Here is a 15,349-nt window from a genome sequence, read left to right on the forward strand (position 1 = left end):
ACCTTGGCCAGATCTCGAAGCACATTTTTTTCATAAAAAGCAACCAGTCCTTCCATCATGCATGAAAGCCACAGGCTGAGGTTGAATCCGTTCTACTGATCCAATCTCGCCTCTAATATAAGGATTAGGTAGACCAACAATAATCTAACATCTAAGAACACAGGGTGTTACTCTTCTGCTAGCAATCCTCAGTTTCAAACACAGTTTTTGCCCGTTTCTGAATGCTTCCCTTGCTGATAGCCAGGGGGGAGCACAACCTGCATATCTGAGCTTGATGGATACAAAGGCATTCACTCCCCACAGAATGTGAATAGTGCACAGTTCACTATTAATTTACTTTTTAACAAGGTTACCTACTAAATGGGACAGTGCACAGCGCAGTTCTCAGTTTAACAGCAAAAGATTTTGGGGGTTTTAATACTGACTTACCTCCGTTGTCCACTTGGAGGGAAAGCACATGGAAGAGGAACATATTCTGGCCACTTGATGACCTAGCCTTTTCCTCTCCATGTGCTGCAGCTTTCCCTTCAGAATGGCCCTCCTTGTTCCCCACACTGCATCTCACATTAAACGTATATGAAACACTTCTCATACTGCGCTGTGCCCTGCTAACCTGGGATTTTGTCATCTTTTCCGACCCTTCTGCAAAAGCAAGCAAAAGGCCTTCCAACACTGCAAGGTGTGTGACAACTCCTCCTCCTGTGTTTCAGTAGAAGGACAAATAAGAGCACTAGGGGAAAGCATCGGGTGGTGTCATCCTTTGCCTTGTTTTCTGAGGAAGTAAGATCTAAAAGATGTTGTTCCAGATACTGAGGGAAAAAAACCCCAAACATTCTATAACGTATTGAGGAAACCAAGTATTTTTTGTAAGTTTACAGGTAAATCACCAGGTGAGAAAACTGTTACTTTATCCAAATTAATCCCAGCTATGGGAAACAAACTGAACAGAGGGGCTGCCAGTGAAGGCTGCGTCAAGAGTCAAGGGCTTTTGGAGAGTAGGTTTATAGGTAGGAAACCCCGGGAAAGCGGCTGTGAATTATTCACGTCTGAAACATTTCTGGCCAGCGTAAAGACACAAGTCAACGCACATTAGCAGCAACCACCTGTTGGACTGACTGGTCCAGTGCCATTACTTTGACTAGCAACTGCTCCGCAAGGGTGATGGAGTAGGCAGACGGGATTGGCCCGGACGCTCTACAGAGGTTTTTAATTTTCAAACAGAGGCAACCCCTAAAGCCCGGGAAAGGCATGAAGCCACAGTACTCCGCATTGTGAAGCATCCAAAGCACACAAGCCCTGCCCTTTTTACAAGCTGAAAGGTTGTCTGAATTTCACGTGGAAACACTACATAAAAAGAATTTTACTACTCTCCATTAGACTTTTAATTCTTAAAGGATTATGAACAGGAAACCTTGCAGGACAAGGGGAGTTACTAAGCACATCCTTCTTTTCAAGATTTTAATTATTTTTTTTAATATCGATAATGGTGGTTTATACCCTTTCAAGCTGCCTGAGTAAAACACCACACACTACTTAATAATTTCAGACTAAAAATCCCAGTTAGTCTTGTGATGTAAAGCCAGAGAACTAAGTGACTCATGTGTGCATGTGAAAGGGGAAAATATGAGAACCTTACTGGCAAAAACGACTTGAAAGAACTCCAAATTATGCTGAAGTGCATCATGACGGTTCATCCTTTTACAGGAGAGACAAGGAAATTTTGTGGAGAATCTGCAACAAAATTGCTCCCAGTCCAGTGAAACATTTCTGTGCCAATAACTAATGCATTAATAGTAATTAAGCCACATTCACAAAACAAGCTGGGAAGTATAAGGGATATTACCACTAGCATCTTTGTTTTCCAAGATACTTTTCTGCTGTTAATCTTTATTTTTATCTGTATTCTGTCACTTACAGTGTTCTGTGCATAACTGCATCTGTGATCTCTCTCAAAGTAAAGTTCATAGGTCAAATTCAACTGTTCATACTGCCTCTTTAATTTCCTTGGTATGGCAAGTCAGGAACAGGTTTAGTTCTAGCTCACCTTCTCAACATCAATGAACAGTTGGTATGATTTTTCAATTTTTGAGACTGAGGTGGCATGAAACATGCCAAGTCCTTAAATTGCCAATGTTTTGGAGATCACAAAGATATAAAAATGGAAGCAAAGCACATGCCTAGTATATCCAGAAAAGTCAAAAATTAAACTTTTGCAAAAAATGGTCGGTTATGACATCACAGCCTGCTTTCCAAAGCCTAAATGGTTACATCCTGCTAACACACATTGTATTTATAAAACTTCAAAATGGCTGCTGTCAAGTGCACGAGGGGTAAATACAGCATTTTCTCAGCCCCGTACTTGAAATTTGCTCATTGGGTCTGTTTCAGTTTCATCCCAAAGCTGAAAACAACCTCAGTAAGGCTGCTGAGGAAGATGGTCAGAGCATCAAGTCTTCTCATGAGTCACCCAAAGACTGCCACCATCTTCAGTGAGCCTGGCACTTCTGCAGGCTCCAGGATCATCCATGGAGAAACACCGTAAGAAGCAGAACTGTCATTAGCATAACTTATAGAAAAAAAAAAAATCCTCATACTCTTTTGATTGCCCACATGAGCATTTCTTTTATTAGAACTTGTATTGCTACGAACATGCAAGGATGTTTCTTGTGATGATTTACAGATTTCAGTAATAGTCCTTGCCATCGTTTGAGAAACAAAACTGCCTGGGTATTTCAGACAGTTCAATCAGAGAGATGTCACATATTTTTCAAGCAATTGACAAGGAGAAAGCCACAATTCATACTGTGAATAGCCAAACTACATTCTCTATGACAAGATCTTTATCTCATGACTGTCTGTAAGAACTACATCTTCACTTTCATTCGTTCAATTATTAATGTCTCAAATACTTTCACAATAGGATTATTAAAAATAGGTATGCTCTGTTCCTACCTGTTCAGGTAACTTAAAACTACCCCTAAGAATGAGCGAACATACAAAGGCGACCAAATACTTATACCACATTCCTCATGCAAGGTACAGATGGTGTTACCTAAAAAGATCTCATTGTTTCTGTTAAGTGTTTCTTAATACAGAAAACACTCTAAGAAGAAAATCAGTTATCATAGCATCTCAATGACAACACCTCATAACTGTTGTAACAATTGCACTTTTAGCATAAATCACGCTGACATTTAAAAGTGGACAAACACTATCAGTATTAAACCACTGTACTTCTCACAAGCTCCAATCTCAAGTATTTAAATGTTTTATATAGTTTGATTTTTCCTCCCCATGAACGACTATTTAAAACCATCTGTGAAAGAGTACAGGAACACAGTTTTAATAAAACTACAGATTTCATTTGCTGTTACTGAGCTTTCAACCTCTTTATGAAGTACTTCTATACAAAGTCTGTACAAGCATCTCACAGCCTTCCAGCATTATGCTTTTCCTCAACACTAACAATAGCCAAAACCAGTTTATTTCACAACCGTTACCCATTTTTAACTTATTTACCAAAGAATGAGGTTTCTTCAGTAGGTCGTAACAGATGCAAGTGATCTTGTGTTTCATCCATTAATGAGAAAAATAACGTCTAGAAAAACATTTTCATACCACTAGCCGCATTTTCAATAACCTCGCTTTTGTTTTTCTTCTTTATCAAGAATAGCCTGTTTTAGACTCAATGCAGCATCTTCAAACTGGGGGTTTAATTCTAATACTTTCCTGAAATCTTTCATGGCCTCATCAAAGCATCCTGTCCCAAAAAAAAAAAAAAAAAAAAAAAAAAGAGAGAGAGAAGAATAGAAGAATTATCTTTCTGTAACTGCTCAAAGTCACAAACCACAACTGAATACCTCCTAACACTTTCACTAACAAAAAGTAGCAGCTGAACTTACTAGACCCACAATTGGGTTCTCCAGAGGCCTAAGTGGGAGTCAAAGGTCTTCAGAGCAAGTAGCAGTGTGGTTCTGAACCTACAACAGGCTTAAGGCTCAAATCAGCCAGCTATTCCCAGAGAAGCCCAAAGGCCCACATCACTAGGCCCACATCACTAGCCAGACTGCCTTAAACCTGGAATACAGGCATACAGCTTCCCAGCTGATGCCTTGGTCAGGCTCCACTCTCCTAGTGTTCTCGCTAGTCCCTCAACTTCTGGATCTTAACTTTGCGCAGCCAAGCTCCAAGAAAAGGCACCATTTTCTTATGGTATACTCAAAACTTGGGCAGCAAACTCCCCAGAGACGGCTGACAGCCCACTGCAAGTTGAGAAGGCTGCGCTCACTATGGCTGCACCTGCTTCAGAGATGCTTCATTTGGTTTAACAGCAGTGTTTGGAATTGGCTAGTTTTACCCCCAATGCAAATTTTTCCAAAACTGAAACTGCACCTTCCCCTCTTGGTTTTCCCAGAATAGCAGCATTTCAAATGACACAGCCGCACACCTGCAAGCTGGGATATCTAACTGCATACACTGGGCAGACTCACAGCTGAAACGCCCTGTGATTACTTGACAAAAACATCTTTCTGTCTGCACCCCCTGTTTCTGGTGTCACCTCTTCCCCTCTCCCCCCCCCCCCCCCCCATGCCAGACAGGTGCCTCCATCTGCAAAACCGAGGGAATTACTCTCGGGCTCCCGGCGAGCCCTGGGATAAAACAGGGCTCCGGGCTGCTCCCCGCCTCCGGGAGGGCTCCCTGCGGGGCGGGCGGCCCAGGCGGGAGGTGCGGGGGGCAGGCGGCGGACAGGCCGCGCCGGGCGAAGCAGGGCCGCCCGTGTCGCTCTGCCCCGCCCCGGGTCAGCCGGGCCAAGGGCCCCGGGCCGCACGGCGCTGGCGTGCCCGACTGCGCGGCCCGTACCCAGCCGGTAGAGCACCAGGCCGCGGTTGTAGTAGGGCACTTCGAAGCCGGGCTGGCACTCGATGGCGGCCGTGTAGTCCTCGATGGCGGCGGCGAACTCCACCCGCAAGTACTTGATCTGGCCGCGGTCGTTGAGGGCCGTGGCGAGGTGGCGGCCGGCGCTGCGCGGGGACAGAGGGAGAGCGGCCGTTAGGGCGGGGCGGGCGCAGCCTCGCGCCCCCCGCCCCGGCACGTACCCGGCGGCGGGCCCCGCGCAGCGGGCAATGAGGCGGCTGTACAGCTCCTCCGCCGCCGCCAGCCGCCGCGCCGCCAGCTGCGCCTGCGCCGCCGCCAGCAGCTCCGCCGCCTCCCGCTCCATGGCGGCGCGGCGGCGTCACGCGGGGCGGGCGCGGCGTCACGTCACGGCGTCACGTCACGGCGGCGGCCGGAAGGGCAGCGCGGGGGGACGGGGGCCGCGGCCAGCCTGCCAGGGAGCGCGAAGCGGGCGGGGCGCACGGCGCGCCAGCGCACACGGCTGGGAAGGAGAAAGCAGCTCAAATACTGGGGGGAAAAACCCTTTAGTGACATTAAACCTTTTCTTCCCAGAACGGGGTTCACTGGTACCTGGGCCGCGCGTAGCCGGGGCCCGGCGCGCCCCTGCCGGAGCCGGCCCGGCGCCAGGGCAGAGACTCGGCTCCAGTAGTGCCACGGGACAGCGCAGCTCTAAGTGAAACATTCCTTAAACCTCCCTGTGTAGCAAGGAGACAGTTCAACTCCTGAAATCTGCTGAACAGATGGCAGCTGCTCTCTTCGAGCTACTTGGGGGGGGAAAAAAAAACAACCCCACACACAACGGCTTATTACCACATTCCAGCGCAAAGGCTCGTAGATGTTGTTAGTTGCAGCCCTCACCGGAGCTGAGGGACCCGCAGGCAGACGGAAGGCACGGATGGGTAGATGTTTGCAAGCCCTTTATTGCTATGGTACGTTTAATTACACTTGGCAAAAGAAAACTGCACAAATGTATGCCTAAACTAGTGTCACCACTCAATAGTACAAAACCATATACAACAATATTACCAGAACCACCGTGGCATTATTTCAACTTACAAATTACTTCCTTCAGAAAACTTGGAATTTTGAGAAAACCCAGTAATTTCCTATGGACTTACCTTTTACTCTGAGCAAGCTCCACTTTTTTTGTATTAAGATTAACCTACATTCAATTTGCATGGTTTTGAAACTAGGCTCAATTTACAGTTAGAAGACAATGCTTTTACCTTAAGCCCTTGCAAAAAAAAAATTAACAAAAAGATCAAATTCATTAACACAGTCCTTTCTTCGCATAAAGGGAACCAGTGAAGGTTTTCACTTGTGGCCTTTTCTGTTTTGTTTTTTTAAATGCTTCTCTAATAGTGGTACTGCCTGTTAGCATACACCACACCTGTGATGTATTTTAAAATACAAGTACATTGGTAACATTGTATTTTTAGGAGGCATAACAGATAACGAAGATAATCAGCCCTTTATCCTGTGCTATATTATATTGTGCTGTGGCACAGAGGACAGAAGTTATAATTGCTTGCTTCTTTGGCTTTCATACAGTGCTTACACACACTGCACATCCAGAATCGATACTCCAGGATAGGGTCTCCCGTTGCCACACATATAGGAAGTTTCCCATCGCCACTGCTGGGGGGGCCGGGGGCAGAGAAAAGAAAAGAAAGACACAGAAGAGTAAATAAAGCTGAAAGAATAAAAACACAGTCTTAAAACAGCAACAAACACTTGTTTTGTAGAAATTTGCAAAACAGCATAAATAGCAAATTGTGTGTCTACAGCTAGTTACACAACTTGTGGTGCTCTTTTGTAAAAGACTGGTTCACTATTCAAATGTGTGCCACTTTTTGCTTAGTAGTTATTAAATCACTTAACACCTCACTTAACACAGCCACGTATGTAAATCTTCACACAATAAAATGTACACCCCCAGAACCACAGGGTTAACAAATCAGGACCAGCAGAACCAAAAGATTAAGTGAAAAGAAGCTGTGAAGGTCATATTAAAGTGCAGGCATCTAATTGGACCATGATTACATTTACTCCTCTGAAGAGTCAATATGAAAACTACTAGTAAGACTCTATACACCTGCACAGTAAAATCAAACAATACTGGTTAAAACCCTATTCATTAAAAAGAAAATTAATTACAAAGAAAATTTCATAATAAATTTCCATACAAATTCCGTGCTGTTAGCAGGAAACGTGTCAGACGCTATTATAGGTACAGCCAACACAAGGACTTAAAGCGTGCCCTTCATATTCTGATTCTTTCACTTCACATACTAATCTTTCCACACCATACAGATTTGTGTAATTCAGAAAACAGTGGAGACTTAGTGGTTAATGATAGTTAAACATTCACTTGTTGATATTTGCATCATATCAGGATGGTGATGCAAACGGCAACATCATTATTTTAACGGCATGGGACACCTTATCAGAAGTCTTAAAACTCCTGTGCTCTGTCTGCATGCATTTCAGATTAAGATGAAGTTATATCTTTATGGCAGTTCCTCAAATACATTCAGTGTCTATTCTCCCAAATAAAAACAGTCACTGTCTATTCTCCCAAATAAAATTGTGTTGTATTTCTGCACACTGGCTAATACCTGCATCATTCTGGCCTAGTATCTGGGTTGAGCAACAAAGCACCTTATTAACGTGGTCACACAGAACTTGCTAAAACGCAAAATACACACAATAGCAGAAAAAACTGCTAGTGTTAGTACAGTATCACATAAATACAAACCCACCTCTCAAGCACATCATCCAGATCAGATTTTTTGTTATACTTTGAACTATGTCTCGTGAATATCTCTAGAGCAAGGTCTTCATACTGTTGCCGCTGGTCTGGCCTAAGAGTTTCCAAGGATTCTAGTTTAACAAAGGCTTTTGAACAAATATCAAATGCTCTGTTTGCACATGCACAGAGTGCCAAAAGGGAATAGATTTCAACTGCAGGGATAATGTCTTCATAATCCTGCAAATGAAGAGCTAAGAAATAAAGAGGGGGGGGGGGGGGGAGAAAAAGAGTCCAAGGAAGTTATTGCATATCTTCCAAGAAGTGCAGACATCTGTATGAAATATTTACTACTAGCAGAATCATAGGATGGCTTGGGTTGGAAGGGACCTTCTAGATCACCTACAGTTCCAACCCCCCTGCCACGGTCAGGGACACCTTCCACTAGACCAGGTTGCTCAAAGCCCCGTCCATCCTGGCCTTGAGCACTGCCAGGGATGGGGCACCCACAGCTTCGCTGGGAAACATGTGCCAGTGCCCTTGCCACCCTTGGAATTTCTTCCTAATACCTAATCTAAATCTGCCCTCTTTCATCTTAAAACCGTTATGCCCCTTGCCTTATCACTACATGCCCTTCTAAAAAGTCCCTCTCCAGCTTTCTTGCAGGCCCCCTTTAGGTACTGGAAGGCTGCTATAAGTGTCCCTGGAGCCTTCTTTTCTCCACAATGAACAACCCCAACTCTCTCAGCCTGTCTTCATAGGAGAAGTGCCCAGCCCTCTGATTGTCTTTCTGGCCCCACTGTGAACTCACTCCAACAGGTCCATATCCTTCTTATGTTGGGGGCCCTAGAGCTGGATGCAGTACTCTAGGCAGGGTGTCGTGAGAGCAGAGTCAAGGGGAAGATTCACCTCCCTCAACCTGCTGGCCCTGTTTCTTTTGATGCAGCCCAGGGTACGGTTGGCTTTCTGGGTTGCAAGCACACATTGCCGGCTCATGCTAAGCTTCTCATCCACCAACACCCCCAAGTAATTCTCCTCAGAGCTGCTCTCAACCCTTTCTCCACCCAGCCTGTATTTGTACTTGGGATTGCCACAACCCATGTGCACAACCTTGCATTTGGGAGACAGTATTAATCTTACAAATTGGACACAATGGACAAAAGTCTTTTCATTGACGTGACTACAAATCATGCATGGTTCAACACTTTTCAAAAAAAAATAAAAATAAGGAGATATGACTGGGAAATTCAAGTGTCTTTTTGAGACACTTTTTTTAAAAAAATATGTTAGAAGTATTTGAAATGGACCTTCATTACTTGGACAAAGAATTATTTGCTTCTCTGACTCCCACAAGTTTTTTTATGAAGCTCTCCAGGGAGCCCTTATGTGAATTCAGGCATGCATGCCTTATGATTTAAAGACAAATGAAACAGTCAACAGAACATCTACAGACATTGCCCAGTTTAACCTAACTAATAAGTTAGATTTGCATTGTACTCCAAGACCTTCCAGGTATCTTGACTGCAGCCATATTTAATTCATTATATGGTTGTTTTGAATTCCATGGATCTAGCAAGAATAGAATAATGTACCAGCTATAAATGAAATTATGTGCTGTGCAGGTCTGTAAAATTAGAACACTTTCTTTACAAGGTTAAAAATTAAGCCCTACCTGTTTTAAGTGCTGCATCTACAGAACCTTTATAGAGCTGTCTTTGTGCAAGTATGAAAAAATGGTAAGCCTCAGCTCCTCGCCAAGCATTGTCTGCAAAGCGATTAGTTGAAGAAAGAACATCTTCTTCCAGCAAACCAGCCAAAGCTGAAGCAGTCTGAAAACAAAGTGGTATCACAAGTAATTTTTATATGAAACAGATTCAGCAGGAAATGGGGATATATGAAAAGAACTTTTCTGTACTTGGTGATTACACCACTGTGTGTGTTAACTAGGGAAAATATAAATACAGGGACCTAAAGTGAACATTGTTAGACATTTTATACAATGCATAGGCAGAACATATGGTGCAGATTGTCAAAGATAAATATCATATACATGTGTACAAATATATTCTGTGCACATCTGCAGACTCGTTCATAGTTTGGATTAATATTGCATTTCAACACCAGGTTTCTTAAAACTTTGTTTAAACTATTTAATTTGTACATAAGAACATAAAAGTGTGACCAGGAAAAAAAAAATCTTCCATTCGCTTTCCCCATATCTGAGCCATCTCCCCTGCTAAATTAGAGCCAACATAGCTTAATCTCATCACAGATCTCTCTTTGGGATTGATACTTCTAAATGGGGGGAGGGGGGGAATATCTGGAGTTTTAGTATGATTTTCACTGTTTAGTGAAAATATTAAGAACACCACATTAAACTTAGGAAGAAAAAAATATTTAAATACATATTATTTAAATCTCTTAAAACAATACTTCAAACATGATGTTTTCATGGAAAACTTGCTTTAATGAAAGCTTTGTTCTTAGCAGGAAAAAGGGTTATTAAAAAAACATAATAGCCGCACATGAAGATAGCTTTATTTATTCTGATTAGGTAGCACATAACAGAATTCAGAAAGAAAAAAAAAAAAAAAAAAGACACTCTTACCTCTGAACTTTTTTCTTTAACTCTTCCCCTTTGTGCATTTTGCATTTGTTCATGACACTGTTCTATAAGTAAGGCTGATAATACGTAAAGCTTTTTAACTCGTAAAGGCTTTGTCCTTTTCTTTGATTCTTCATCTGCAATCTTAAAAACAAAACCAAGGAATTTAATGTAGATTTAAAAACAAAAAAAAAATATTAAAAGAGTTGCTTCATTTTCTTGGACAATTGCATGTTGGTACAGACCTAGGAAATCATGCCAAAAGCGATTCTGCATTTGAATGTAATAATTTAGACTGCGAACAAAACTATAAATGAAAATGTCAAAGTGAAATATGCACATTATTCTATATTTATTTAGCTAACAAGTATATAGAGCCATATTCTTGGGAAGGATAAATCAGTGTAACCACGTATAAAGTCTATTGACTTAATATAAAAATAAACCAAAAAATAGCAATTTTTGAACACTGAAGTTTCAGAAATACATAGCTTTCAATAAGGTCTGGTGGTTTTCCTGGAAAAAATGGCTTTTGAAAGCAATATATATAATTTACTATAAAAATTACATACCAGTTACAGACTTCAAGTGCTACGTACAGAAATCTCTGTAGCCAAACCAAACCTGAGCAACTTCTTTATCTTAAAAGCATATCACAGCAGTTTGTTGAAGATATCAATTGAAGAAATACAAAAATTTAACTTCTAGTTAATGACGCTGCAATTTTTAAAAATAAAGGAGATAAAACTAATCCACACAACATATAAAATAATGTGGACATTGCACCCAGGCCAGTCTACGTTACTTGTTTACTAGGCAATGGAGGGCAACAGGACCTTTTCTGTGGTCCAGTTCATCTCATTCTGAAGTGAAAGTCTCAAAATTAATCAGAGGGCTTGTGTCCTGAAAGTCTCCTCTCCCCTGCCTACACAGTACATCCAGGGTAACTATTTAAGATAGAGATACCTGAATTTAAGAGTTGGATTAATCTTTGCAGTATCCTGTATAATGGCATCTGCTTATTGCCTGGACTTTGTTAACACTAAAATAACCCCAGGAAAATAAAAGTAGCATGGAAATAATAAGAGCTAGTCCAAAAACCCAGTTTTAACACAAAAATAAAACCTGCAATACCTTGAACATGAGTTTAGCAGCTTCAAAGAAATAATTGGCTTTACGATAGAGTTCTATAGCATCAAGGATTTTATTCTTTTCCAATAAATGACTTGCATATCTGGCTAACAAGGATCCGATCTCTTTCATATTGTGATTTTTAGCCAGCTCCACAGCTTTATTCCACTAGAAACAAAAGCAGACAATTATCAACCTCATTTTTTCAAATACGTTCTCAGAACAAGCTGGTTATCTGTGAATAGGTTGCAACATTTGCTTGCAATACTTCATCACCATTTAGAACCAGGCTACTAAAAAATGAAAAGTAAAAAGCAGGAGAATACAAATGCTAACATCATTGCCAGTCATGTGATACAGCAGGCCTGTGAGACAAATGCTGAACCTCTGTCCAAAACCACATATAAAGCAGTTGCTTCTGCTTTGGTAAAAGCTTTGCAAAATCACTTCACAGCTGCTCGTAAGTGGACACGTGGATTTCAATACTTCTGGTGTTCCCAAAACCCAGACTCTCAAAAGCATGTCTAAAAGAGGACTTCAGCCCATAAGCTTAAGGCAAAAACAGTAACAATTTACTTACCCTTCTATACACCTCATTTTGTCTGTGAGTTTTCCTGATCTTCAACAGTTTGGCTACTGTGTTTGCCCCAATCAGAAGTCTGTCAGGACTGAGAAACTTGGCTGAATCTGACACCTAATAGCCCTTCAGATCCATAAACTAGGAAACTGTTCACATAAATCCAGCACTAGGCAGACCTGCCATTCCCATACATCAAGTTCCTCATAGCCATCCTCAGTTTCTCTCTTATTCGTATTGACACAGTTGCACAGGTGAGTCACACTGGGGAACAGCTCTAGCCGTAAACATACCGATCGTTTTTCTGATTGGTTCTTTTCCAGCTACATCCTAATGCAGCCACAAATGTATTTGCATCAGTACAAGGAAAGAGGGGAATGTAGAAAATGAACAGCTAGAAGCTCTCCAGTCTTCCTCCCATTCCATCAGGAGGCAGCACGGCCTGGCTCTACAAAGGCCACAAATATCTGTATGCTGAGCATGCTTACCACACACAGACATACTGGCTTAAGCCCTGAAGTATGTGTTTTCCAGAAATCACAACAAATCATCAGACACTTAACAACGGCTTCTATTTAACCAGGCACCAGGATAGAAATGTCACTATTAAATTGGTATCAGTAAAGCAGATTATCTACTGCTGTTTTACCTGGTTGAGATGTACACAGGTATCCACCGCATCCTTTGGTCGATTACATTTCAGAAAGGCTGACACAGCTTGTTCACACATCCCCACTCTTACAAACATATAAGCTATATCCTGCAAAAAGCATCAGCACCATGTTAAATTCACTTCCAGATTTTTAGTACTTTGTGTAGCAACTGCAACACTATTAAATTCTTGTTTAATTTAATTCCATGAAGTTGGGGGAAAAGGGTTGTTTGCTTCATGGATTCTGTGACAACACCACACACAGTTGTAAATCTTAGAACAGTGTGCTACTTTCACACACTGCCTCTAAACATAAAAAAACCCAAAAGATACTTAAGTTGGGGGTTTTTTCAAATCAAATCATACCAGAAGGACTGTGCTCTTATTTTTTAGAATATTTTAAGAAATTTCACTATTATAAAGAGGTTTAAAAGAAAGTGCCATGTCTTGCTTTGTTCAAACAACTGGAAATGGCTTTAAGTAAGCATGTTTTGCATCTTTCAAGTATTTTGGAATAATCGTATCATAGTTTTAAATTAGCTACTACTTAGTAGGTCATTTCAGGCTATACCGCCTACTTTCCCTCCTTTCAGCAGAGTATCTTCGATTTTCCTTGTACATTAGCATTCCCACTAGAGCTACCATGTAAGAAATTAAACCAGAAATAGCAACCAGGAAGAATTTGGGGAAAACAAACCCCAGTGCAGACAAGAGAACAAAAGCAAATCTAAAGTAAGTATCCAGCCATAAGGTGTGACTTCTCAGTAAAGCATAGCTATTAGAGAGAAATGCCACAATTTGGGGAGGAAAGCAGTAAATTATGACTTAGCCGTGTGGCCATAAACTGTGATGAATAATCAGGTCTTTCTGGGAACCTGGACAATTGGGGAAAGGAAGAATGGTGGAATATGAAAACAACAGTAATACTGGTGATCAATACCAAAGTAACACCATTATGCTTAAGTGAGTATGTCTTATATTGCATTCTTTTTCTCCTTCTTTCTTAACCCTCCCAAGATGGGAAATTTTAAATAAATAGTTGAACATAAGATAATGAAAAATAAAGGTACTTTTTGCTTACAGGGAGCAATTTATTATTCTCTGGAAGCGAGTTAGCTAGATTCTCCAGTCCTTGGTAGTCCTCTAGCATGTAGTAACATTCAGCTAAACGTTCCTGGTTTCGTCCTTGCACATAGTACTGTACAGCATTTAACCTAATAAGAAAAAAAATAATAATATGGCAGCTTGTGATATATAAAAACATAGGTAACTTTGCTTGAAAAAGCTTTTGTAGCTAGACTTTCACTTTTTCTGAAATGGACTAAAATTTTCAGAGATCATTATATTGGAGTAATAACAAGATTGATTCTCTGACTAGCATAAGGTTAGGAAATCAAGGAATCTTAAAATGGTATTCCCACATCTGCACAGATCATAGCTGATAATGGACAACAACTTACAACTAAACTTTCACAAAAGGGCTTTAAAGTCATGCCTCCATATTTTAAAAACGCAAGCACTAAGATCTCCAAGACCATTCTCCAAAGTTACCTAAAGCATCTAAAAATCAACTTTCAAAATCTAATCACAAGTTTTCAACCGCTTTCGGACCCAAGTTCTTTGTGTTAATATAGTCTGGGTAATTGCAATTCATAGGAGAGCTATGGAACTCTATAACGCAGAGCATTCTGGATGTTAAAAGTTTACATGGGCGTAGAAGGAAACAAGAAAGGGTCATGAAAGAAACTTTCTCTGCAAGTTGTTAACTATGAAGATGTCACTTCTGGCTCAGTAAGTACCTGACTGCAAAATGCGTTCTTGAGAAATAATGTTACATGTGTGCACTGTTCTTAAAACCTTCCTTGGGTGCCTGGAGACAGATCCAGGTCAGAGAGAACTCCGGACCTTTCCAAATATTTGTGGGTTTAAGCATTCTAGAAAGCTTGTGGTTAGTTTTGAAATTCATTGATGTTTAATAATTCTCTCCTGCTTTTAATTGATTACTTTTTCTTTAATACTTTCTATAAACAGTCCAATACAACTGTATAGGTATTTCTCTTCCCCTCCTCTCCTTTGAAGACAGACTTCTGGCAAAACTGAGATTAAACACATTCATTCTTTAGAGAGCTGATCAACAGCTATCTGTTTAAAGGTACATGCAGTGATAGAACCATAAGGGTCTGAGCTAAATCTCACAATTCCAAAGTTATCCCATATATTGCATCTTGACTTTCCTGATGTCTGTCCCTCATCATAAATTAAGGCTTGTCGTCATTTTTATGATTTCCTTTGTAATTTTCTTCTTACTAGTTCCCCTACAGAACATACCATTTCTGACGGTCTGCAAAATAATCTCCAATAGCATTGTGTGCTTGTTCAAGAAGGGCATCATCTGAATCACCTGAGCCAGTTTTCAATAGCTGCAGTACTCGAAACCAATCTCCCAGTTTTATCCGAAGTCCAATGGCAAGATCTCTAGTATAAACAGAACATAGCAGGAAAGTCAGACAACAAAATAGCTAACAAAATGTTGAGAAAAGCATCCAAAAGTATTTTCATGTTCATAACCTACATTGCAGGTATCACAGTGATCCTTGTTTACAATTTAAACAGTATCTTGTTTACAATTTAAACAGTATTCCATAAAAGCAAATACTCAGAGAGCTCACAGGTTATACTATATGCATGCACTTCCCTATTAGCCATACTCCTGTATGAGCAGTTAAATGAACAGCCAGCAAG

General features: G+C 41.1%; 2 protein-coding genes across 6 annotated transcripts in view; both read right to left on the reverse strand.

Annotated features, from left to right (window-relative positions):
- Window positions 1–2,593: 2,593 nt before the first annotated feature.
- Window positions 2,594–5,247, reverse strand: TTC32 (tetratricopeptide repeat domain 32). 2 transcript variants are annotated; one of them, XM_040598469.1, is made up of 3 exons: window positions 5,097–5,245; window positions 4,861–5,021; window positions 2,594–3,760 (listed from the first exon to the last, which is right to left on the reverse strand). In XM_040598469.1, the coding sequence occupies exons 1-3, from the start codon at window positions 5,216–5,218 to the stop codon at window positions 3,633–3,635; spliced, it is 411 nt and encodes a 136-aa protein (XP_040454403.1). In that variant the 5' UTR covers window positions 5,219–5,245; the 3' UTR covers window positions 2,594–3,632. The 2 variants fall into 2 exon arrangements, with proteins under 2 accessions (XP_040454403.1, XP_040454402.1); XM_040598468.1 differs by having other exon boundaries at window positions 4,861–5,247.
- Window positions 5,248–5,797: 550 nt separating this feature from the next.
- Window positions 5,798–15,349, reverse strand: part of WDR35 (WD repeat domain 35) — a 50,066-nt gene continuing 40,514 nt past the window's right edge. For 2 of the 4 annotated variants that reach the window (XM_040598466.1, XM_040598464.1), the window contains 8 exons: window positions 14,936–15,082; window positions 13,689–13,821; window positions 12,605–12,715; window positions 11,382–11,546; window positions 10,251–10,391; window positions 9,315–9,471; window positions 7,656–7,896; window positions 5,798–6,531 (listed from right to left, as the gene is read on the reverse strand). In XM_040598466.1, coding sequence (XP_040454400.1) covers window positions 6,381–6,531; window positions 7,656–7,896; window positions 9,315–9,471; window positions 10,251–10,391; window positions 11,382–11,546; window positions 12,605–12,715; window positions 13,689–13,821; window positions 14,936–15,082 — 1,246 coding nt within the window. In that variant the 3' untranslated portion in view covers window positions 5,798–6,380. The remainder of the gene's footprint in view (window positions 6,532–7,655; window positions 7,897–9,314; window positions 9,472–10,250; window positions 10,392–11,381; window positions 11,547–12,604; window positions 12,716–13,688; window positions 13,822–14,935; window positions 15,083–15,349) is intronic. The other 2 variants (XM_040598465.1, XM_040598467.1) reach the window with 1 other exon arrangement.

Source organism: Falco naumanni, chromosome 6, assembly GCF_017639655.2.
Source record: "Falco naumanni isolate bFalNau1 chromosome 6, bFalNau1.pat, whole genome shotgun sequence".
In the NCBI taxonomy this organism is placed as follows: Eukaryota; Metazoa; Chordata; class Aves; order Falconiformes; family Falconidae; genus Falco; species Falco naumanni.